Source organism: Vigna radiata, chromosome 8 (assembly GCF_000741045.1).
Source record: "Vigna radiata var. radiata cultivar VC1973A chromosome 8, Vradiata_ver6, whole genome shotgun sequence".
NCBI lineage: Eukaryota > Viridiplantae > Streptophyta > Magnoliopsida > Fabales > Fabaceae > Vigna > Vigna radiata.
In genome coordinates, this window is record NC_028358.1 from 37791892 (window position 1) to 37818690 (window position 26799).

The 26799-nt window shown below is 32.9% G+C and overlaps 2 protein-coding genes across 8 annotated transcripts; both read right to left on the reverse strand.

Moving 5' to 3' along the window:
* Positions 1 to 177: 177 nt before the first annotated feature.
* On the reverse strand, positions 178 to 5054 carry LOC106771952. The gene is made up of 3 exons (XM_014658029.2): positions 4668 to 5054; positions 1097 to 1493; positions 178 to 720 (listed from the first exon to the last, which is right to left on the reverse strand). Exons 1-3 carry the CDS (start codon positions 4813 to 4815, stop codon positions 444 to 446), a joined length of 822 nt encoding a protein of 273 aa, XP_014513515.1. The 5' UTR covers positions 4816 to 5054; the 3' UTR covers positions 178 to 443.
* Positions 5055 to 6392: 1338 nt separating this feature from the next.
* LOC106772131 (endoplasmic reticulum metallopeptidase 1) lies at positions 6393 to 25031 on the reverse strand. Of its 7 annotated transcripts, none has more exons than XM_014658320.2 (14): positions 24910 to 25031; positions 24108 to 24479; positions 23177 to 23415; positions 20833 to 20989; positions 17804 to 17881; positions 16213 to 16287; positions 15997 to 16116; positions 15294 to 15458; positions 14598 to 15120; positions 14361 to 14517; positions 13523 to 13632; positions 9637 to 9749; positions 7635 to 7992; positions 6393 to 6809 (listed from the first exon to the last, which is right to left on the reverse strand). In XM_014658320.2, exons 2-14 carry the CDS (start codon positions 24441 to 24443, stop codon positions 6508 to 6510), a joined length of 2733 nt encoding a protein of 910 aa, XP_014513806.1. In that variant the 5' UTR covers positions 24444 to 24479; positions 24910 to 25031; the 3' UTR covers positions 6393 to 6507. The 7 variants fall into 7 exon arrangements, with proteins under 7 accessions (XP_014513806.1, XP_014513807.1, XP_022641167.1 ...); XM_014658321.2 differs by having other exon boundaries at positions 24108 to 24470; positions 24910 to 25010; XM_022785446.1 differs by lacking the exon at positions 24910 to 25031 and having other exon boundaries at positions 14598 to 14897; positions 15018 to 15120; positions 24108 to 24890.
* Between the last annotated feature and the right edge of the window lie 1768 nt (positions 25032 to 26799).

Below are 26799 nucleotides of genomic sequence, written 5' to 3' on the forward strand. Positions count from 1 at the left end.
TTTTGGACCAATAACCAGACAGGTGCTGCCTTTCCATTGGCATCAACTTCTCGTGACAAGAAAAAACGAAAAGAAAGTGAAAAATGAGAAAACATAAAAAATTAAAAAGAAAAATGGACGGACAGTCCACCTTGGCAACGTGTCTTTTATGTAAAATTTGATGGAAGGAGCTAATTATTTGCCATAAGTGTGGGGTTGGACAATTTTAACTCCAATGCATTTAGATACAAAAGAATGCCAAGTGATATACAAATGTCTGCTATTGGAGCAATCTAAAAGGTTCTCAAGTGATTTTTTCTCTAATTCTTTGTTGTTGGTTTTTTCATGTACACATTTCAATAGCAGACTGCCTTTTCCATGTGCATTTTTTTTTCTTAAAAACATTATGTTTCAGAACATAAATATTGCCCACTACGCAATGTCTAATTTGATTTAGAAGCAGCTTAGTTGTTGAGAAGCTTCATCATAAAGTTGAACTTTATATCTGGTGAGGTCTTTGGCTGTGGCCAGTTAGCTCCTTCTGGAACCTTGATACACCTGAAACCTTGGCCTTGATATAACTTTGTGGCAGCAGGATTTTTGAAATCACAGTGTAATGCAATTGCACGACAGCCCCAGCTTCTGGCTTGTGATTCTGCCTTTGCTACCAAGAGTTTAGCTATTCCCTTCCGCCTAAATTTTTCCCGGACTGCCACATTTGATATGTATGCAATTCCAGTCCTAGCATTATTTTAAAACAACAGAAATTACAAACACCAGCAGAAATTCAGAGGTAAAGTAATGTGTCAGTCAAGAATATCATGATCCCAGCAGCATGCACATAATTAGAAAAATCAGAAGCTAGCCATTTTGAAGGGTTCAAGTTTTCAAATAGAAAAAGATAGAAACGCTAGTTACACATTTCTAATATGTTTTTTAACAGTCTTTTAAGTAAAAATTAAGAACAATATTCATATAAACCAAAAGATGGTGAAGCATGAACAATGAAAGACACTCTCACAAGTCAAAGGTTGACAACATTATATCGACCACGTACATGATGCAAGTAAAAAAAATACAGAAAACTACGTTGGAGAATCAAGCTTCTTGAACTCACCTTTTCTGCCGCAAGGGCCCCTTCCTAGGAAGAAAGTCAGCAACAGTATCTACTGTTAATATACCAGCCACATACCCCTTGTTGAAGCTGAATTTCCCATCAAAACCACCAACCTTGAAATCATCACTTCCAAACAAGAAAGTTTCACTAAGTGAGTTGCCAATAACAGCAACCAAACAGGTTCTCTTGCAACCGTTTGGTAATGTAAATCCTGCCAACATGGCCACCAATCTGTCCATCCTCAGCACAAAATCTAGTGGGAAGGAATATTCAGGGAAGAAGGAGCTGCAGTGAGTCTCTGCCACTTCCCAACAGTCCTCCAACCTGGCCTCACGCACAATAATTTCTGGAGACACAGTTGGGAACAAATCAGCTACTTGACTTGCTCTACATATTCCTACATCCAAACGTCACACCCTCAGTTCTTAATTCCTCTTCAACTTTAGCATTACAGAATATAACAAGTATCAAGGATCTAACTCTTTTAAAACTACAATATATATATATATATACACACACCCTTGATTTGAAGAGCATTAAATCTGTAAGACACATTCAAATCAAGAGTATGTAGAAAAATAAACGTCACACACACACTAAAGATATTGCACTGTAAATTTTTGTGTTACTTTGATAGAGAAAAACTACTAAATAGCCGTCAAAGGCCTTGGGCCTGTTAAATCAGTGCATAACAACTGAAATAAATAATACTGAAAAACAAACTAGGGGAAAGCTCTACAAAATAAAACCAGCCACTAATTATTGGACTGTTACAGTGTATAAAAAACTGACGAATAAAAACTGAAGCAACCAATGCAGTACAATAAATCCGCAACTCTGAAAAGTAAAACATCACTCTAAATTATAAAACTAACGTTCATAATTTAAGTTTATTAATTTAAGTTTATTTAACACCCTTTAGACATCTGGTATTGTCATCTGAGCTTCATTCCTTCATCCCATCTGTGACTTCTGGATATGTGGTATTGTCATCCAAGCTCCGGTTAACCATTTCCGTGTTCTCTCATAGCCAAATAAACCTAGATCAAGAAAGCTTCTCTGGACCTGCAATGCTCAGTTCTCAGTGCAGCTGGGGTCAGCTGAACTGGAAGTGACACACCTTTGGTCTTCATTGCTTCCTTCACTTTCTCCAACATAATACCAGCTTCATATTCTGATATAATAGGCTTGTTAAGCCAGTCTAGGAGTGAGGACATGGAAGATGAGGCTTTACATGAGCTAGCAACACCACGTCCTTGCAGGCCCGCCAAGCTCCTATTGAGTTTGTCCAGAAGTGCCTGTAAAGATTCCCCTCTCTGTGCTGGCTGCGGATTCGGTCCCTTTGCAGCATCCAATATGGTCTTGCTCATTACATCCTGTGCCTGCATATCACTGCAATTCTTCTTAGCCATATGTTTGGCCAAAGTCTCATCCAGCTTTGCTATTCTTTGCTTAATGTCTGTGTTCTCATTCGTTAATGCTGTTATAAGTCCCCTAAGTACTTCTATCTCATGGCTCATAATGTTTAGGCCCTTCTGCAGAGCTTCATTTGATGGTGGAGATACCGCGAAATACTCTGCGTCCTGCTCCATAGCTTCTTCTGCTTGGATCGCCTCATGTTGGTCAATATTGTCCACTGGGGGATTCTCGTCAGTAGCAATGTGATTAGGTTTACCATATTTGCAACACTTCCTCGATCTGCATTTGTTTGCATACTGGCCATGTTTGCCACATTTGAAGCACTCCACACTTGTCTTAGATCGTCCTCCACGACCCCTTGCACGACCACGGCCACACCAATCTTGATGTCCGGTCTCATGTGTGCAAAACTCATTATCACTTCGGCCACTTCCACCTCGTCCTCGACCTACTCGTCCTCTGCCTCCAAGACTTTGACTCTGAGTATTCCGAGTTGCATTTGAGTCAAAGTGTGCATGTAGTGCTTGATAGTCGGATTCCTTCCTTTTCTTTTTCTTTTTCAGTTCATGGGCCTTTAATAAACCAACTAACTCCTCTAGTGTGAGAGTTGATAGATCATGTGTGTCTTTAATAGTAACCACGATACTTTCAAAATCATTGGTAAGATTTTTTAAGATCTTTTCTGTAATCCGGTTAGGAGGCATCTCTTCTCCGTTCATTTCGAGTCGGTTGGCTATTTTCTGCACTTGAGCTATAAACTCGACAACTCCCTCCTTCTCATCCATCTCCATATGTTCAAACTCTCGTATCAAAGCTTCTGGGACCTGCCTCACGTGAATATTTCCTTTGTACGCCACCTCCAGAATTTTCCAGGGCATTGTATAGAAAGTACAAAGCCGATCTGTCTTTCATCGTGTCTTTTTCAATGCATCAATCTGGGTTACTGTCTGATGTTCATCCTTAGTAGGTTCATTGTATCCATCCTCCACTATGTCCCATACATCTTGAGATCCAAGAATAACCTTCATATGCAGACACCAATTGTCGTAATTGATCTTTTCCAACAAATGTGACACACTCATTCCATTGACTACCTTTGTCATTTCTCTCACAAAATACTAAGGATTTCCTTCACTATGTTTGACTCTCCCTTTTCTTTCTCTCTGAGACGACAAAACTCTTTTCCCACTTTGTAGACAAATAAACGTGATACACATTACCAATATTCCCCGGTAAATTTTGTGTTACTTTCATTGATAGAGAAAAACTATTAAATAGCCGTCAAAGGCCTTGGGCCTATTACATTAGTGCATATCAACTGAAATAAATAATAATGAAAAACAAAATAGCGGAAAGCTCTACAAAATAAAACCAGCCACTAACTATTGGGCTGTTACAGTGAATAAAAAAACTGATGAATAAAAACTGAAGCAACCAATGCGGTACAATAAATCCGAAACTCTGGAAAAATAAAACATCACTCTAAATTATAAAACTACCTTTCATAATTGAAGTTTATTTAATAGAATACACCCTTTAGACAAACTGGATCCAATGAATACGAAATATTTCACCCCTCTCTGACTACTACACCAAAACAATAATAGTTATAAGATGAAATAAAAATCCATAGTACTGAAAAGGGTAACCCAGATAAGAGTTTAACCATGCTTATATACGATGTTCCTCATTGATGATCAGGGTAAAATTTAGGAGTAAGGATTATGAGAACTAAATGAAGGGTAATTCCAAATAACTTTGAAGAATGGCATTACCTGTTTCTTGTGCTTGAAATTACATTAAATATTGTTTTAAAAAAGCATTTTTTACAATCATGTTTTCCCAGATATTACTCACGTAAAACCATTTAGCTTATCCTCCTCCGTTTACTTTTCTTCATTTTCCCACAAATTTCTATAGCCGGCCTTCCTAAGACATGTTGACTAAATGGTCAGACATCATCAGCTTTCCAAGAATTGGATAAAATTAAAAAAACCCATTAATCCACTTGATATAATAAAATTTAGGGTTTGACACAGACGTGCTAATACATCAAATTCAAAAACCTATCTACTGAATTCCTTAAAAAAAATCAAGCATGGATAATCCAGCAGTGAAACAGAGTTTTTACAAAGAGCGAGAAACTAGGCACCTGATTGTGAGAAAGAGAATTCGTGAGGAGAAGTTGAACCCCAATATGGAAAAGTGAGTGATTTCTTGAAATTAATGTTGAAAGGTGATATTTTTGAGGTGTTTATAGGAGTAGGAGATAGTGAAGTTCCCAGAGGAAATGACCGCATTTCTTGGAGGGGTGTCTTGCTCACTCAAAGAATCCAAAGATTCTCTGTGAGATTGAATCATCACATAACATGAGAGGGTGAGTGAACTTAGAACAACTTGGTATAGCAAAGCTGTGCTTACAACAAGACTTTCCAAACTTGTGGGGGCCACCTGATTCTGACAACCAAACTCACAAAGATTAGAGTTAAATATTTGTCTTCAATTTCCGCCATGTCTTTCAGATTTTTTTTTTCTTTCTTGCGTCTGATAGATACAAAGCTTTAGTTTTTAGATAAACTTCACTTTTTATTCTGTAATCCTTTTTGTTCAAATTATCCTTGATTAAGTGATTAGGAAAAAAATGTTGTGTTTTTGTTTTGTTTTTTGACGAAGGTAATTTGAAATTGGAACAAGACATGTTGCGTGGAAGTAGAAACACCTCTCATTTCTTACTTCACTGAATGGTGTCTGAAAAAGAAAGTGCATGTGCATTATCATCAGTGCAAGAATTTCAAATATTCTAGTATTATAAAGTTGTGTGCTAACTAAACCAATGTACAAGTTTAATAAATCATCCATAGCTCTAAGTTAAGTGAAGATTATTTAATTCTATATGAGCGAAAATTTGGATTTCATTATTAGAAACTTTGGCAGATTTAACCCCAAGAAAAACCGTGCATACTTAATTTGATTGAAGTTGTATTTTATGCTGTAATTTTTTATTGTAATTCAGAATGTGTTCATAATACACTTTTTTTAGATATAAAAGATAACAATTCACTCTTTAATACACTTTTTTAATTAATTAAAATTTATTATATGAAAAGTGAAACTCACAAATTTTTATAATTTCTAATAAATTTCAATTTATAACAGAAGGTGTATTTAAAAGATTATATTTAGAAAATATTTGTTCACATTTCTCCTCGTTTTTACTGTGTTAAAATTATTTGTTTACAGGAGGAATAACTGCATTCTTTCCTAACCTCCGGGGCTTAGCTTTTTTAATCAAAAGTTAAAAACTAATTAATCGATGAATGGAAGGATTAGATATAATTCTGATAAAAACCAGGGTTAGTTATTTTCATTTACATTTGTTAGTCTTCAACATAACCAAAATTTATCAGCTTTTTCTCTAAAATGAATTACTTCTTGACTAATAGATCTTGTGCATCGTGTCTAAATTTATACCATTACTCTCAAAACATAATCATATGATTATTTGAATTTGAAAGGAATAACGTCCAGCTTTTGTTCATTTGGTTGGATGGAAAAAGTACAAAGAAAAATTAAACAAATTTGGATAAAGTATTATTTTCTTTAAATTTTGATTAGTTTATTTTACACGTGTGTGTATATATATATATATATATATATATATATATATAGTTTTTATCTACTAATTAATGGTCTCAAATAAAGTTTATAAGAAAATTCACAATTCAATTATTTAGACACTGAGTCGACTCCAATTAGTTTTTTTTTTCAGGTAGAAAAACATTATTCTTCTCAAATGAAACATAGGCCTGAATTTTTCTTTTGTGGCCGGTTCCTGCTAGCAAAATTACCAGGGAATAAGAGAAATATGAAGAACAGGTTCGAAAAAAAACAAATACTTATCTATTAGCTATTGAGCTAGTAATTATTTAATAAATTCTACATTAGTTTAAGATTTTAAGACTTATTCTATAAAAGCTTACAGTTTCAAGTAACTAAAAATTAACATACAGATTTCTCAAGAAAGCAAAGGTATACGGAGATGTAGACTTTCCAAACAAAGAACACCAACGGGGAAGCTTCCTAAGGACTCGTTCGGTTATTGGTGTTAATCTGTCCACATCAGTTCTAAGCTTAAGAATAGGAGTATCAGATTTATGAGTTGAACCTGACCTCCAGTAAAGAGTCAGATCAAACAACTTGGGTGCATTTTTTCCTCCAGAAAACTGAATAATATGCCAACCATCCACACCATTCTTTTTGCCAACTGAAATCAATTCTTCAGAATCCCTTGCATCTGAGGTTGAGTCAGAAAAACAACACTTTAGATAATGAAATATCATAATATCAATATTGGGAAACAAGCATCAAGAACGATCATTTTAATCAACGCAAGTTTGTAATAGAATGTGTAAAATATGATCTTTTACTCAACGCCACTTTAAGTAAAATGCAAGGCAAGAGTTATCACGGTTTACTACCTTAACAATTTCATTTCCATACTTTGTATACCTTAATTTCATTCATGTCTAGATACTCTACAACCCCAATAATTTTACCTTCTGGTAAACAAACAGATTAGACATGTTAACGAAGACCGTGATGATGTTTACTATAGATGTTGGTACAAAACCATTTACCTAAGGCTTAGGCCTTATAAGGATAATTGGTTTGTGCTGATAGACTGATATATAAACAGTATTAAGAACTTGACCAAGCATGGTGTCAGCCAATTTTTGAAAATTCATGCTGATACAACATGCATTCAGGAGGATAATGGGTCAACTGAAGCTAACAATTCAAGTGTTAGTGCTAGGTCCAAAATATGAGGCCCACAAATTGGGACGATTACTACATTGAGAAGGAGTGTTATGATTGTTTTGTGGGAATCTTTCTGTTAGAACTCTTTTGTATTGTTTTTAAGTGGTTATCATGATATACGAATAAACCGTTAGTATATGTAATGAATATAAGCATTGTAATAAACTTTTGGGGATAAGAATATTATTCACTAAATTTCTTTTTTTCTCCTTGGAGGCCTGGTACCTCGAATACCATATTGTTAACTCTAACACCTATCACATTCTCAAATTGATGATCATTTAGAAACACAACTCGTTACCTTTAAGCTCAAAATCTTCTATTTCTTCTGTGTTGATTGCAAGAACCCAACGGATAGAACCCTTTGTATCAATTGAAACTTCTGTTAGTCTTCCATTTCCTTCAGCATCACTAAGGACATGCATTGTAGGAATATCCATCTCAGACCAGCCACTAACGGTGTCATTATACGCCCAACAACCATATTTGACCAAGAAAGTCACAAAATCAACTGTTTTGTCTCTACCACATACAAAACTTTCATTAATCTCTTGAACCTCTTTGTTCAAATTTCCAGGAGTAGTAGAAAATAAAGATAAATATGATTTAGGATTTTGTCCTTCATCGGGTTTTCCTGTGGCATCAACAACATGTACAACCTGAAAATAAAGAGAAAATTTTAGTTGTTATGCTAGCTTTACTTTGTAATTGTCAAATTAAATGGTTATGATAGGGAAGGAGAAAGACAAATAAATAAAATAATAGGATTAATGAGATTATATTCATATGGTGTGTAATAATGTGTTGCAATATACAGACTTTTACCAAAAGGTCACATAAAGTAGCATCGCTAGTACAAGCCCAATCCCTAGTATGGTAAGAAAATTAAGACTAAAAATGAAAAAATAAATTAATAAGCATTATGAATAGGAAACAACTCATAATATTACATCCTCAATTAGATGACTAGTTGATTCTAAACCAACAGAATATATTTTATAAATATTTTAGGATATTGAATAAGATGAAATGGATGTATTGCCAGTAAACAACATAAGAATATCAGGAATAACCATTCTCCATAGTAAGTACAAAGGCCAACGTTCAATGATAAATATAATTACAGGTAATGATTGCCAGGGCAATGAATAGGTAAAGAATCATCTTTGTTGCCACTTTCAGATCAAATATCTTGCAGACTACAACATTTCTTCAGGATAAAAGTGGCACAATCCAAGAACATTATTGTGATCTGCCAAATAAAATATGTGATGGGAATCCAAGAGAATACATGATTGATGGGTGCTAAACCCGGTGATTCTCCTATCCTATGAATCCTAATGCCAATCTTCTGTGAAGATAAGCGAGTCATTTTCACACCCTTAAAGGAACAAAAGACCAGTTGGGAAAACGAACTATTTGATTGTCATTTGTCCAGGCATCTCCTTTGCATTCAGTGTAGCAAGTCATTTTCTTAGCTCTCCATGCGAAGAACCCAGAGGTGCAGTAGTGCACAACTTGAAGTATATTGGAGGAGGTCTAAGAAAATATTCTTTATACAAAGACAAAGGCTGTATTTAGACTGCGGGATATGGGTGACCATTCAATCTTTATTGGTGATAATCTGATTTCGAGGGAAAGCAAGGAACCAAATATAGTTGTTAGACCTAATGCAGAAATGGAGTATCGAGTCAAAACTTAGACCACTTGAGAGCTTATCTGGCTCAATGAGTTGCTCAAAGAGATTTATGGAGGTTACACAAATGGCACTCATGTGATAATCAAGCACCTTGCATGTTTCCTCAAATATAGAGATAAATTCCCATTTAATTAGAGAGGAAATATTATCCCAAGACATCACCACTAGCTTTGTCAATCCAAAAGACCAAGGTTGGCTGTTTCAACTAAGTCACTATGAAGTCCTTAATATTGTTATATGTGACAAGCTTGGTGAATATGGTTTATATGTTCCAACCTGAGGAAGAGTTAAAAATATGTAATTATAGTAATATTGTAAATACATCACATCATATTCTAGTGATTATTTCTAGCTATCCTTGTATTTAGTAATATTGTAAATACATCACATCCCAAGTGCTTCATTCATTTATAATTTTTCTCTTGCTAATAATAATAATAATAAAAAGACAATATAAACTGCACTACTAGTAGACAAACATAATTCAAACCAGGGAAGGGAAGTTCTATGTGTATTCATACTATATGAGGTAGAATAAGTGCTTCTGTTAACACTATTAAGTGACAAAAAAGACTGTAAAGTTTCTATGCAAATAAAAACTTACATTCACAGCTCTAGCAATGTCTTCTGAAAATGGAGGAACGACACCCGATAATACAATTGCAAGTGATGAAGCAAATAACATTAGGGTAGCTAGGATGATAGCCTTTTTAGCACCTGGACATCAAATTACCAATACAAGAAACATCATGGAATATTAAGTTTCAAAACGCTTAAAAAAATTCCTTAATATTTTACAAAATGTATCATTTCATTATACTTCAAACTTATAGAGTCAACGATTCCTCAATAACAACAATTATGTGTGAAGACCATATCTTTGAATTATAGACTCTGTTGAGATTTAAAACAGAGAAATATATATCTAAAGGGCTATATAGACCCTCCTCATGTTCTAATATTTATATTGATAAAAAGATGATACAATAGGAAGATGGAAGGTCAAAGAATAGTCCTAGACTACTAGGTACAATGATTATGTATAACCCAACACACTACTCCCTAATTTAGTCCTACTGACTACACTAACATAGGTAGACTTAGTAATTATTCTACCATTAAGCTCATACACACAACTCACACACTAACCAATAATTCTAACAGACTCAAATACCTAAAAGTTTTGATCCTTGACATTTGTTTTTGAAGGTATAAACATGATCAAGACAAATATGTCCAAATTGATAGACATTTCATAAAAGAGAAGACCAACACCGGCCTAATTTGCATTCCCTTTGTTCCTACTTCCCAACAAGTAGTTGACATTCTTACTAAAGGATATTTTAAGCCCAACTTTGAGTTTCTTGTAAGCAAGTGGGGTATGTTGGACATCTGTGCTCTAACTTGATATGGAGTGTTGATATATCAAAATTAATTAGACATCTGGAGAGAGAGAGACCATGATATGATCCATAGGGAATCAATATCATTTTGAGTTTCCTTGTTAATATTTATTATGTTTTTTTAATTAAGTGCTGAATTGTCACATGGGAAGATCAAAAACCATAAGGGAAGATGGGAACTAATGATTGCATATAGTAGGAATTATAGGCAGCACTAGTAGGAATTAATTGCCAATGGACATTAAAAACTACTTAGTAAGAATTAAGTGGAATTTAGTGGGCCTTTTTATGGATGTCTAGAGCGGCATGGCATATAATTTTGTCTATACAAGAATGTATTTTTAATGCAATAGGAGATATATGAATTCTGAAAGAAAATTAAGTGTTCTTTTTGTGAGAATATTAAGTTTTCTCTTTGTGAGAAATTTATAGAGTTCTGGGCTATAAGATCCCAAATTTTAATCCAAGGTAATATGTGACAATCAACCCTAGAACTTATCCTTTACCTGTTCATCTTTCTTAAATGTTGCGACAATATCCTTTCCCAAATTGAATATTAGAATATCCCCTTTTGTTTTCTCATCGGGCCAAGAAGGATATTAGAAGATTTGGTCAATATGGATCTTTAGGTAAACATTATGTTTGAAACTTTGATCTTTAATTGAGTTGAATGGCATCAGGATAAGACTTTGCTGTTGTATTGCAAATTTGAATGGTACACTAGTACCATTTTGTAAAACCAAATAGTCGAAACATGCTCATTTCATTCACCCCACATGAATATTGTGGTTCATATGTCCCTCTATTTCTTTCTCATTTCGTATGATGGGTCTAGATACTTAAATTGTAAGACTTGTGCTAAAATATGCTCTTCAAACCTCTAACCAAGAGTAATTTTGTGCCTTTAACTAAATTTATATTTCATATAACTCCCACTTAAACAAAAAAGTCCAAGGAAAAAAGAAAAAATACATGTCAAATTTTTATGAGGTTCAAATAGGATGTCAGGTGACAATAATTTTTTTAAAAATTGGCATCCATTTATTAAAACAAGCAAGTAGTGTAACACCCCGATTTTCAAGGTGTCACGGTGTAAAAGTTTTTCACAAAAATATTTCGATACAACAATTCTCTAAGACAATCAAACTTTATTTGATTAAAATGTAGAAGCAAAACATAATTATAAACGTTGTCTGAAATTTTAGAATATTGTTTTTGCATAAAAATAAAAATGCCAAGTCGGAAAAGTTTTAAACGAAATAAGTAATCAACCCCGATATAAAGATCCCAACTCTCGTCAACTACTTCGATCCAGCCTTTATCTGCAATGTCATCTATTTCCATACAAGTACGATCATCGTAGGTGGAAACTATAACCACAACATACAAGGGTGAACAACAAAAAATATCATAACATACAAAATATCCTATTCATATTAAACACAAAATAATATAACCCTACAACATATTCCATGACAACATTTCCTTCACAGTCAATTCATTCATGACTCAGTGTCGTTTCCTTCTATTGTGTCGTCATAACCTGTTATCACTAACAGGAACCTGTTCCACAAAATAGGACAACTCGAGTCGTCTTCCATCGCAACTTCCAACCTATCTCCTCGACTTCTCAAAGAATTACGAGTAAAAACTTCGGTTAGGCGCACCCACCAAGCACTATACTCACATGAGTTGAAGTCATTTTGGGAGAGACATCCACATTCCCGCGCAGTGGGAAGTGACACTCGAATCACTATCTCTAAACGAGAGTCCAACACATTATTATCGTACCACAGTACGAAAAGTTCATCCATGACCGGCCACAGTACAAGGAAATAACATAGTTTCATGTTCACATCACAATTTCATACATATTCTCAATAACATGCATTGCACACCAATCACAAGGCTAATAATACAATCTCATTAGATTCCACCTTTAATCTCAATCATATGCATTAACTCAAAATCACAAATCAATACACATTCTCAATAACTTGTATTACACAACCAATCATCAGGTTTAAACACTATTCTCATCACATTACATGCATAGTCCCAATAAGATGCATTTCTCACCAGTCACAAGATTTATAAAACAAATCTCATTACCTTTCCTACATAATATTGATAATATATATTAACTCATTCACCACAAAGTTATAAAATAACATCTCATTAATTTCATCTAGGTTAATCAATACCAAGAACATGAAATTGAGAATATGTATGGAATTGTGATGTGAACATAAAACTATGTTATTTTCTTGTACTGTGGCTGGCCATGGATGAACTTTTCGTACTGCGGTACGGTAATAATGTGTTGGACTCTCGTTTAGAGATAGTGATTCGAGTGTCACTCCCCACTGCGGGGGATGTGTTTGTCTCGCCCAAAATGACTTTGGCTCGTGTGAATATAGTGCTCGGTGGGTGCACCTAACCGAAGTTTTTACTTGTAATTCCTTGAGAAGTCAAGGAGATAGGTCGGAAATTGCAATGGAAGACGACTCGAGTTGCCCTGTTTTGCGGAACAGGGTTATGACGACACAGTAGAAGGAAACGACATTGGGTCATGAATGAATTGACTGTGAAGGAAATGTTGTCATGGAATATGTTGTATGGTTATATTATTCTGTGTTTAATATGAATATGATATTTTGTATGTTATGATATTCCTGGTTGCTCACCTTTGCATGTTGTGGTTGTGGTTTCCACTTACGATGATCGTATTTGTACGGGAGTAGATGGCATTGTAGATAAAGGTTGGATCGAAGTAGCTGACGAGAGTTGGGATCTTTATATCGGAGTTGATTACTTATTTTGTTTAAAACTTTTCCGACTTAGCATTTTTATTTTTATGTAAAAACGATATTCTAGAATTTCAGACAACATTTATAATTATGTTTTGCTTTTGCATTTTAATCAAATAAAGTTTGATTGCCTTAAAGAATTGTTGTATCGAAATATTTTTGTGAAAATTTTTTACACCGTGACACTTCGAAAATCGGGGTGTTACAAGTAGCATCCCCATTATCATAAATAGTAAGACTAAAGCATTGCTTGCAAAAGAACATACAGTAAGCCAACCTGAAAGATGGACATATGAAAGAAGGTACACCAAGGTCAAAGATAGAAGAGAAGCAATAAAAGCAGCAATCACAAAACCTCCAAGCCATTCAGGAGTACCACCAGGATTCCTGCATGGTAAAGAAAAGTAAATTAGATGTTAACTGTAAAAGTGAAAATTGACCTGTGAAAAAGATTAATGGTGCTAATAGGAGTAGTGAGTCTAAAGACAATGCCATTGGCAACAATAGACAAGTGAGGATGTATGCAACTGACTGAAGGAGGCAATCTGATATCAAATCAGTGATTAAGTGTATTTTAGAAGGAAGTAATTGGGCCACAGCTAAATGGGCCCATTAACACTTCCAATCATGACTCCTATCCTAACACATCAATGATACCAATAAATAATCAAACAATTCTTATTGGACTTCATTTTCATGAAGGATTTCTTATTTCCTTTTTACAATTCAATTTTCTTCATCAACAAAATTTATTTTATACCAACAAATGCAAGTAAATTTGCGTAAAATAGCCTCCAACATAATTAAAAGATGACTAAAAATAGAAATTCCATTTTAAAGTTCAATTTCAGCACTGGTATAGCCCACTAAAAGGTAAAACGTTTTCAGATTCTTCTTGATCTGTTTATCTCCTTCCATAATTTACCTTTAATGTTTCTATTCTTACCCCCCTGCAGCAGACCACTGTAGAATACAAACATGTAAAACCAAAACAGGCAGTAACACCCACACCACACCAAAAAATGAAAATAAGCATCATTACCAAAGCACTAAGCAATAGACTTAGCTCATTACAGGTCAGTCCACATATACTGATTAGAGGGAAAAGGATTTACCTATCAAATCGAACCATACCCCCTATGAGTGTGGCCGCAAGCCGAATAAATATGCCTGCAGAGAATAAAATTGGTGTGGCTAACCCCAGAATTAGCGTTATCAGTTTGAGTGGCTTTGGTAACCTTTCTGAGGTTAATGTTGCTTCAAAAAAACCATCTGGAAATTCAACCAAAATTTAGTACCATGAAATAAAAATGTTGTTCTAACAGAAGAAAATATAAGGTAGTGATAGTTACATGCAAATGCCGGAGAAACTAACCAAACAAGAGCCAAGTAAGAAGAGCCAATTTTAAAATAGTTTCCCAAAATGAGAAGTATAAGCCATTGAAAGGATCCAGCTTTAAAGAGCCATCTTTCAGCCTCCATCTTGACCACAGCAGCTTTAATAATGAGGGGCAATTGCCTTCTCTTTGAGTGTGCATTCAGAAGATATTTTTGAAGTAGAAGAAAACCCAAATGTTGACCAATCAATGCTCCAAGAAAAGCTGGTGCACCAAATAATCCAACCACCAATAATGGGCTTGAAACATATGGTACTGGTGATGAAGATATGAAAGGAAGGAGAAATGCAACAAGGAAGGAGAAACTTAAGGCAAACACCCACATGAGGAGAACACTCAAAAACGACAAAGCTAATGAAACTACAGCTGGTATACCACCCATAATTAAGGATGTAGTCCATATTAGAAGTGACTGCATTATCACTGAATTATGGAGCATATTAGCAAACTTTTGACGGTATACAACCATATACATTCCCTGGAAAAATACGACATTTACAACATATCAGAGGCTAATGGTATGACTGTAGCCTACTACGCTACTGCCACTGTTATATTGAAAATAGTACATGATTTTACACACTATAGCATAGAATTGGACTAAGATTCGCAAATCAGAATGACCAAATTTTCTTTCCAGAAATAATTTACCAAAATGTCAAAATATATGGCACTGTTCTTTCTTATATCCTCCTCTGCTTCAGTTGAATTGCCTTCTGGAATATGAGAAGATGCCCCAATATGAAGCAAGAAAGCAAGCATATTTTCCCCCAGATGTTGAAGAGATCCGGTCTTCAAAAGCTCTAATTTATCATTCTGCACAAGGAAAAACATAACATTATTATTGTCATTGGATATGAGAATAGTTTAATAAACCCCTTATTTCTCTCACGATATCCATTCACTTCAACCACTCATGATGTCATTCAATATTATATCAGAGTCAACACATTGTAGGCTATAAAACCATTATTTATTTTCAGAATTTAGGATTCAGTCTATCTCATCCTTACAGAACCAGCAGTAAGTAAGATGAGAGTCGCTTCCTACGTATACACTATTTTGTCTTTCTCATTAGTAGATGTGAAACTTAAGATTTTACCATATTAGCTACAGATACGGCAAATACACAAGTGAGGAACAAGCATCATCTCATAAGTTGCAAATCGGTTTTATATGATTAAATTAAACACAAACTCAAATTCTAAGAAATTACTATTGTTCTAAGCGCTATCTTGAAGAGTTGTTAAGTCTCATTCTTTCCACAAAACACAATGAATTTTCATGGTTAGAAATAAAATGTAGAACAAAAAGCAGTCCAACTATTGCATAAAAAAGTAAGACGGAAGGAAACCTTGGTATGATATACAGCAGTGTTATCTACAAATGCAAAATCAAGCCCAGAAAGGCCAGCAACTTCTTTGTACACTTGGAAATCAGTTGCAGATTTTATAGCCCCAGAAGCAAACAAATCCTGGAGGACAAATATTGGTAGATTTGAGTGATTATTCAAAAAATAACAATATAAAATAGGTAAAGGTCAAACGTTCAATTAAAGAAACCAACAAACCTGTGCAATAACTTGACCAGATGGGTATTTTGCTACTAAAGCAAAGTTCTCAGCAGCCCAAGGATGAGGTCCAGCCTACTAAATGCAAAGCCATTAAAAAGAGACATGAACTTGTTACAAGAATTAATAAACTGCAGAAAGAAAAGATTCAGATACTAAATAACTGGATAATATTTCTATTTTAAAAGTTTCCAAACAAGATTGAATAATAGTTTTTAAGGTTCAATATTGAACATAATACACGAGAAACCACTAAAAAAATGGATGACTTGTCAATGGAAGAATGGAAATTATTTTTCACATGAGCAATTGTTGATATGTCAAGTCTATGGACGTACAGAAAAGGCAAACAAGACCATTAAAAGTTCCAGTTAAGTTTTTGCATAAGTTTTTGCATAAGACAGCACAGGAAAGTATAAGTTTTTGCAAAACAACTCTATTTACAATAAAACAATCATGGTATGAATAATTTTGCAATTCACTTTTAATATATTTGTTTTAATAGAAAAAACATTAATTTTCAAAACAGTAAACATGCGGCAATGACAGGTAGAAATAATTATTTTGATTAAATAAGGCATCTAAAAAGAAGTAACAAGGACCTGGGGAATAAAAGATAATCTAAGCTGCGCAACTTCTGCTACTGTCAAAAGTTATTTTAAACCTTAAATGGTTGAAGAAATTTATTTGATATCATGCACTTACGGGGTGTCAATAAACAATGCTCCTAAAAGTTATGTAGATATGTTAATGCACAGATTGATTTTATTCCTAACTCACCCACACATGAGAGCCCTTTGGTCTTGAAGCACGGCCATACTCATGCCAACTCAACATTGTTTTGAAATTCAAATTTATTTAGAGGAAAGACAACGAAGATTGAATTTAGGACCATTCGGTCATAGTTTTAACTACAAAGGCAAAAGATTACAGTTACTAGGACCAGGAACAATCAAAAGAGACTGATATAAACAATGTTCATACCTACGAAGGTAGAAGATTGCTTTTATTCCTAAGACAGGGAAGATTTTATATTGATTATGGTCCAACTGAGACAACTATGACAGCATTAACATGTGATCTCCATTCCATCTATTTCAATAACCAAAGACGTAGAAAAAATTTGCGAACAAACAAAACTAAGGGCATGTTTGATTTGAGAAAATGTTATGTTTCATTTTCAGTAATTCCCTTCTATTGGCAAGACTATGACCCTATTTTCATTTTGTTACGCATTAATAGAAAAACAGAGAGTAGATGTCCAGCAAGAAAAAGTATTTCTTAAAAGTTACTTACAAAGAGAAAAGATACAACTATTTATAGAAGATAGTTATCCTCAACAGGAAACATAAACAAAAGTAACTCCTGTAAAAAACATACAGGCCGTAACAACTAACAGTCTATCTTCAAAACGAAATAACTGTCTGTTAAATAACTATATTCGTACCACGAGAATTCAGTACTCTAATACCAAAAGAAAACAAATGAAAACAATGTAGCAATTTGGTAATTTAAAGTGGAAACATAGAAACATTTTCACAAAGAACACACTACAATTTCATAAAAAATTAATAGTTATCAATAAACACACCTGGAAAATGCTAGACTTTCCTCCAATGCCCATGGCCTCCAAATCAATAGCCATTCGAACAGTTTTGCTCCAAGGATGCTGCATCAAAAATTTCGTTTATTGGTGATAAGGATTCTATACAACAAGTGTATCTTAGATACCAATAAAAATTCATTCCAACATTTTGTAACAGCTTGAGAGAACTTCTAATGCTAACAGATTTTGAAGAAAAAGAGGAAACAACGCATTTCAGGCCTCACTAGGAAGAAAGTACAAGATTTTTCAAGCATCTATGCTTTCATGCAGTAAGTTCAAAATCCACAACGGAGAACAAAGTACAGCAGAAACTACAGCCAAATAATGGAGAAAACAATATTACAAGGGATTTTGAGGATGAGGGACCCTACTTAACAAAAAGGGAAAACAAAAACAACAAAGAAAATAGAGAACATCAATGAAGCAAGGTGTGTGATTACTCTGCGTATATTTTTAGATAAACCCTCACGAACAGACCACGTGCTTTACACCAAATACAATTCTAAAGCCAAAATACAAGAGGCATACTCCGATGCAATGCACCAAACAAAAGCACAGGTATTGCATATAATTGCTAACTTAAAACCTTAAACAATATTAAAATGTCATTCCAATTAAAATATGTGCTTAAAAATTGAGTAAATTACACTCTCCTCTTTAGACTAAAATATAAAGTGTAAACTCCCATCATCTGACAAGTTCCAATATGTTACTCTGTTTTAAATTTCACAATAAAATTGTTAGCTTCTGCTAAAAAACTACTATCAAATTGTTACCATCGCCTAACAAACACCACCTTCCCTCCCGTCTTTTGTTGTAATCTTCCCTTGACAAACATATTAAACTTTATTCTCTTTTTAAATTTTCATTAAAATTAATTTTATGACTAAATATATTGTTACATTTACTACTACAAAATGTAAATATTACTTTTCTGTTTTCATATTTTAAAATATATAGTTTTCTCTTTTAATAGATTAGAACATACCACTCTTTTTTACAATTTCTATATTTTCTACAAACAATCTAATAATCTTCACTAAAGATTATTTATAACTAAATATTTTCTATTAAAAATATATGATACTAAGGTACTTGTTTCATATAATACATGCACAGTAATAATTTTTTTTTTCTTCATTAAACGTCATTTCTAGCCATTTATAGACTACAAACAACAAATTTGGTTAAATTAAAGGTTGTCACTCTCAAAGCAGTTTTACTTTGCCTGCAATCCATTACAAAGCGAAGCTATAGGGCATGAAATGACTAAAGGCTAGCTTGGCAAATTATAAACATTTTAGCATATTTTAAATAATATTCTTTTTATGGTGTTAATTTAAATGCAGTAAACTATATATTTCAAGATAAGAGAGGAAGATAACGTTAATACTCACATTTCTTCGGAAAAATAAGTGTAATTACTTTAACAATATTAACTTAAAAGGAGACTAAACTACATATTTCAACAAAAGAAAGGAGAACAACCTAATATTCACATCTTTTAGGAGAAGAAACCTGATTTACTTTGAAAAAATTATAATAGTTCCATAAGCAAAAAACAACAGAAACCTAAAAAAAGTTGAATTAGTGTTTTTCTCAAAAGCTAAGAATACTTGTTGGGGAGCAGGGAATACTCTACAAAAATGCTGCATAATAGAATCATTTTATTTTAAGCTTAAATATATAGGTCCTAATTCTTTTTAATTGATAGTTTGTGCTCTCTTCATGTATGAGCAAATTCATAATAACAATACCTTAGCAATCCAGTCACAATAAACCCACCAGGAACTTATATTCCTAATAGAAGTTTAAAAAATGTCATCATAGAGAAACGCAATGAAGTTCTAGATTTGGTATTTTCTTAGCATACTCCTAATTTTGATATTGTTGGTAAGACAATTGTCACACTTCTAATATAAAGAATTTGAAAGTCAAAGTGTGCATTATGATAATCATTGTTCAGATAAGTTGATAGGTTTAGGTCTGGAAAACGAAGAAGGTTTTAAACGATACATAATAGGATTATTCTTCCTATGTTCAAATTTGTATAGGTTTTCTTGGCAGTTTTTTTTATTTGTTTTTTCTTCCCATATTCAGAACTGTACAGGCTTTTTTGGAAAGTTGTTTCATCTGTTTTACAAGAGTTTGGTTTGATCCCCATACTTTTTGTTTATTCGTTTTTTCTTTTATTTAATAAATTTTTATATGATGACAAATGATTGATGTTCTTTGGAATATCAACATCGCTAAGATGTCAAAGTACATAATGATACCTAACATGAGTTTTATATAAAAATAAAAAAATAAAGTCTACAGTATGATAATAACAAATGAACCATGTGATTAGATAAACATAGACATGGCAAACCGTTTTGTAGTCTACTATACTTTTTGTTTATTTTGATTTGCATTAATGATAAATAAAAATGATAATTAAAGTTTTGTATTAAAATGCTTTCAAAAATTTTTAAGCTTACATAACAGAGATGCTTGCTTCATTTGAAAATAAATTTTAGGAATTATTTTAAAAGAATAATGATGATATTAGAATATACTAAATGCCAATGTTTTTCACTAAAATTTGGGAAAAATATCTTTAAATAATGCAAGAAAAAAATCTTGAAATTACCTAATATGTTTTCCAAAAATTAAGAATGAAAATGCAATGTAAATCTTAATATGAAAAAAAATAAAATAGTATATTTTCCATTCACTTTAAGCATATCTTTTAAATAAGCAATGGGAAAATTATAATCATTAATAACATCACATGTTCCAGGCCAAATAGATGAGGCAGATCAAAATTGAAGGGCTCAATTGAAAATTGAAATATAGTCCATTATTATTTTTCCAATAGATTTAACCAATAAATCTTTATAATTTAGATTTCTTCTAATCCCAATATCAGTCCAATAATCTGCAGATTTAAAAACCATATTTTCAAAACAGATGAGAAAAAAGAGAACTACTAAATATAAGGATGCATTAACAAATGGCAAACAATTCCATACCTGAGTTATGAAGCTATGAGCACCATTAAGACCCTCCTCCTCACCTGTATTAAATAAGAATATAACAGCTCTCTTAAATCCATGAGCCCATTGGGAAATCCCACGAGCAAGTTCCAGCATAACACCAACACATGAACTGCAGTCTCCTGCCCCTGCCCTGTTAAATCAGTGCTACATTTTTAGCAGAAAATAATGAAGTGCACTTAACTGATTCAAAATTTTCAAATATTCAAATGAAAAGCAGAAAATTTTAGAGCTGTCACTTTGCATGCTTGCTAGGAAGTGAAAGCATAGCACCAAGCAATAGCATAAAGAGAATCTAATGGAAAATTTTAACAAATTGATGTTTACTAAAAATGTTTGATTGCAAATATTCTCAATATATAAAGAATTCTTATCGATGTCCCCTTTACAATTTACAACTAGTAGAAAAACGCCACTTCTCAAATGTCCTTCCAGGACCATTATGCTCCTATTTTCATAATGTTATTACTCAATGAGTTTAATTTTGATCCACGATCACTGTTATAAACTTCTTTGCAGTTCCATCCAACCACGTGTTGCCAAATCTACTAAAATTTTTGGCCTCTAATGCAGCACCACATGCTTGGACATATGCAAGTTTAATTATGACAAACGATAATAAACAGACTCTTATTAAGCAGTATTCAACTTCATATGATGTACCACAGATGTGAAAAGTCACTTAAGTTTAACTAGCATAAAACAATATAATCAGCATCTCAAACCAAGAACTGAAAAACATTACTCTATAACCAGTTTCATTTAATTTTTAAGCCAAAGATGTGATCACTTTTTTGTTTTAGATACCTAGCTTGTATTCAAAATCCAATTTGGACCTTAACTAATTTGAGACCAATTAAGAGGGGCCATGTAGAAGGAAAAAGCTCTTCTACTTCAGATAATAGGAATCTGAGATACTGGCTAAGGGGAACCAAGCTCCCTGCCTCATATCCACAAACACTATGATACAATGTAATGACCAGAACAACAATAATAAATGAATGTAATGAGAACAACAATAAACAGCAACAATAATATGCCAAAACATTCATATTATAACATATAAGAATGGTCCAATGTCCAACCATATCATATCATCAGCCATGCTTAAATGTAACCATATTACAATTTCAATTTATAAGTCCATGATCGTCTACAAAAAAGTATGCCATTTTGTTGTTCCAAGGAGGAAAAAGTTTTCGCAAAAATAGTATTTTACCATTGACCTATAGATTAATTTATAATCACATCAAACTAAAAGGAGCTGCATCTTGCGCCATCTTAATGCGTCAAGTTCCACCAGATCATTATTTCCTTTAATGCATAGAAAAAGTATACAGTTTTGCATCAGCTATATCAGCCCCAGGCTGCCAGCTGAGTTTTAGCTCTCTATATAAGAACTTGACAATGACTTCACAAATTGGCATCAGAGATTCTTTTACTGATAAGTCTAGTCCGGTTCCCAACATGTACGAGAAAGAGCATTCAATAACATTTCTTCTTATTGAGATCTTACATTAACTAGAAATGTGGTCGATTTATAATATATAAGTTAATGCAAATCTTACCAAACAAGTTGGTTTTATGAGATTAAGTTAAGCACTTCTGAGATGGCAGAGTTTATCCTAAAACAGTTTGTTGGGTCTATATTGTCACTCACTATTAGGTCTTCCACCATTCTCAACCTCAATGTTCAGTTCTTAGCATGAAAGGGTATGTTGGAAATCTCACATTCATTAGATATAAGTAGATGTGAATCTCATCTTACAAGTTGATTTTGAGATTTATTTATCTTAACTCGACCTTCTAAGCCTATTAAACCCAAAATTTTAAATGTGCTGCACCACCTCTAGTAGTGATGCAAGTTACTTATTGCTGACTAATTAAGCAATGAAAAGAGCATTATCAACAGGAATATTTTAAAATTCATGACTGTTGTGAGGATCTCATTTATAATTAGAAGAAGATAGTGTTTTTCTCCAGCCAATACCGGGGTTCCTGCATAATTATTGTCCTGCTCTTACTGAACAAAGAACTTAGTGTTCTTTTATTTAGAACTAATGCGAGGTTATTTTAAAAAGGCCAGGTGTGCCCCACAATGAAATCGACCTCTCCCCTCTCCAGCAGCACACTAAGCAGAGTCCTATATTAGTGGTCCTTTATAGGCCATAGATTTACAAAATTACACACAGAAAAAACCCCTGTACAACACATTTCTAATACCATATCAGGCCACAATGATAAGTGCGTAGTAATAAAAAAGACAAACAATGATTGATTAAAACGTAAGTGTGAAAACAAATAGATTAAGAGAACATACGTTGAAAAAACAGTATCAATATGAGAAGAGACCAGAATAGATTGCTCTCTTGCTTCAGATACATATTTCGGCAAGATTCTTACAACAACATGGTTCAGATCTGAATAAACAAGTGTTCTCCCAGAAAGCAAGCCACTGCCGAGATTATTTGCACCAGACTTTGAATGAAAAATATCCACTTCAACATCAACCTCCCAGAGAGCTGTTTTCTTAATATTTTGACATGCTGTCAAAACGTACTGCAGTAGGAAGTTTATCAAAGTAAACATATAATAAACAGAACAGGCTAATAAATTACCACAATCAGTTGTATAGGTTTGTTCATTATAAAGTATAGTGAATATTAATAACAAACCACACATGTAATAACCTATCATGAACTTAAAATTACATAAAGGATGTTTACATCCAGAACATAAGCATGTTTGAGACAATTTAATTATAGCGCAAAGGACTCAGCAAGGAACAGGGAGGAGGATGCATACCCAATGGGTGGTGGATATTATAACACCCAGCCCATGGATACTTGTCTATTTACAGAATTTGGATGAGATAAAAAAAAAATTAAAAAAAAAAGCCATCATTGCCATAAATTTTGTTTAAGCACATAACAACATTAGATGATGCTAATATAACATTGAAATCCCATATACTCCCGGGTCTCATAGATTCTCGCTACCCTATTGGATACCTGCTAACATAAATGGGGACTGATAGAAAAGGAAAGTACTTCTCACACCCACCCCACCCTACTGGCATCCCTATACAATTAATTGATTGCGATATTTCCTTTTATCTATTTCCTCTGGAAGAAAAATCATGTAAGCCACAACATCTTACTCTTGATCCTTGTGATACAAAGAATCAAGAATAACTAAGAAGTGAGAACAACAACAATGAAGGAAAAGATTAAGAAAGTTAAAGAGTTGACCTGCACAGCAAGATGCAGAGCTTCAGAACCAACTGGATGAGGCCCCACCTCAGTTAGGGCCTTGACATGCTTAAATGCTTCGATCTCCGAAAATCCCCTCTTGCCAGCTTCATCTGCTGTAAGAGGCACGGGCATGCTCTGAAACTGATAATGGTAAATGGAGGAACAGCAATAAATGATAATCAGCAACAAGGCCAACCACACAAATGAAGACCTCCTTGGATTTCCAAAATGAACAGCGGTTCGGCTTTCTGCGCCCTCACTGGACTCTTCACTTGCTTCTCCACCGATTGACCCTTTAGATGCAGCTGAAGCAGTTTCACGCCTCTGCCTCATCTTGAACAAACTCTATGGTCCAATTACCTGCTCAAGCTTGTGAAATGGCAAATGCTAAATCATCAATACAAAGTCACAGTACAACAGCTCCCCGCAAAAAAGAAAAAATTTAAGATGGCAAATACTTGTTCATTGCTCAATGCAACAACAACTAAAAGGAGACTTAGATGGGTTTCTCAAATTAAAGCCTAATTGCACAAGACACAGTAAGATTAGCTGGAAACCGAAAATGCAATTTTAAAGCTAATAAGATTATCCAATTGGTCAAACACAAAATAGCTGCAGACAAATTGCACAACCCAGAGGAAAAAATATAAACTTGATCCCGTGTATATGTTTATTTATAATTCCAAAATTTACTCAATATCAGGCAACAATATGGGCAGATAAAGTCAGGAGAAAAAACATGATATCTATCGTAACATGTATATTGACAAAGAAAAGTAAAGATGAGGTGAGCAAGAACCTGTGTAGATGGATGTGACAAAAAAATTGAAAAAACATTCGGCGGAGAAATCAATAATCTGTGTTTGGTATAAATGAGACGGAAATAAAGAAAAGAAAAGAAAAATAACGGTTTTTCATTATAAAAAGTAAAATAATAATTTCTATTACTATCTATACGGGATACTACACTGAATAAGAAAAGGATATTTTTTGTATAGATAAATTCTATTCGTATTTTATCTTTGTAATATAATTATTAACTGATTTTTTTATACATAATTGTTATCTTAGTTCAATTAATTTACATATATTATTATTAACTTATAACATAATATGAATATTTAAAAAATGGATACACAAATACACTTTACACTGATTATTCTAAAGTGAGAAAAATATTTGTAATGAATTATGAACACAAAAAATATTTAAATTAACCCAGAGAGATACAAAGTAACACCAAGATCACGGCTGACTTTCTCATAGTTGAACTGAAATATCTTGTGATTTATTTTTCAGCTTAAATTTTATCTCATTTTTTCTTTTATCCTTCACTTTTGTTCTCAAATAAATTATGTATTTAGTATTTTACTTTATTTTTATATTAAAACATTAAATCTCATCTTTTATATGATAATCCATTTTTTATTATTATTTGATAATTGAATGGGATTAAAAATAATGTTACAGTTAAATTTAATATAATAGAAATTTAAAAATTAAAAAAAAAAACTATTTTAAGGTATAAAATTTGACTTGAAATATGTTTATCTTTTTCTGAAGGAAAATTTTAATTTTAATAATTTTAAAGTATTGTTATGCCATTTAAATTTAGTTATTATATTCATAATCACATCCAAACCAATAAATGCATACACATTAATATCTTTATGTATTTCTGTTACTATTAAAATAAAGTTATGATAATTGAATTAGTTTTTAAATACCGCAATCAAAAGTTCATTTTATGATATTATTGTGGAAATGGTCAATCATCATACGATTTTACTTTCATTTTTTAAAATTAAAATCAAATGCAGATTTAGTGACTTTTTCTAAATATTGAAATGCACTTGCGAACACAGTTATTTAATATGCACATTGTGCCTTCTGGTACTTACCTATTATGTTAATTTTATTTAAAATAATATATTTTTTACAATTAAAAAGAGAGAAAATTACGTTCTAAACATAAAAAAAAAAAGAAAAAAAAGCTGTTAACTAGGGATAAAATTAAAAAAAAAAAGGACGAAAATATTAGAAGTGGGAGAAAAACAATAGAGAAAAGAAAAAGATAAAATAATAGAAGAACAATAAACTAATACATTACGCATATGATATTGAGTAATGGTAAAGGTTGTTGCAGTATATATATATATATATATATATATATATATATATATATATATATATATATAATACGTGGAAGGACACTGAAAAAAAAAGTTTAAATATTATTAGTCTATGTAATTTTTTTTTCAGTTTTAAATTATGAGAAGATCCATTGTTAATCGTATCAGCAAATCTAAATAATTTATTTTAAATTTTATAACTTAAATAATTTGCTTTAAAATATTAATTTACACCATGACCACCATTTTCTTAGCATAAAACATTCTCATTCAGTTAACACCTGTAAATAGAGCATGAGCCAACCCATTAAAGTATCATACGTCCACAATTTAATAGACTAGTCCGTATAATAAAGATAAGTAATAGAATATTTCTTTTTGCACCCATATTTTTCTTCTGCGTCTCCAGGAATAACAAAATCTCTACTTTGCCATTCTGATTTATGATAAAATGATTTTTGCATTTTTTTTAATACATAAGTCCTTTTTTTATGGAAAGAAATAGATTATACAACCTAAAATTCAATTATTCATTAAAAAAAAGTTCTGAATTGTGT

Excerpts from the sequence above, each read along its gene's own strand:
- LOC106771952 (XM_014658029.2), bottom strand. The coding sequence starts at position 4,815 with ATGCGGTCATTTCCTCTGGGAACTTCACTATCTCCTACTCCTATAAAC. Across the intron at positions 1,494-4,667 it reads ATTCTCTTTCTCACAATCAG|GAATATGTAGAGCAAGTCAA; the intron begins GTGCCTAGTTTC and ends GTTTGGATGTAG. Across the intron at positions 721-1,096 it reads GGGCCCTTGCGGCAGAAAAG|GACTGGAATTGCATACATAT; the intron begins GTGAGTTCAAGA and ends AAATAATGCTAG.
- LOC106772131 (XM_022785448.1), bottom strand. The coding sequence starts at position 24,443 with ATGAGGCAGAGGCGTGAAACTGCTTCAGCTGCATCTAAAGGGTCAATC. Across the intron at positions 14,518-14,597 it reads AGTTTCTCCGGCATTTGCAT|ATGGTTTTTTTGAAGCAACA; the intron begins GTAACTATCACT and ends TTGAATTTCCAG. Across the intron at positions 7,993-9,636 it reads ACATTGCTAGAGCTGTGAAT|GTTGTACATGTTGTTGATGC; the intron begins GTAAGTTTTTAT and ends CTTTATTTTCAG.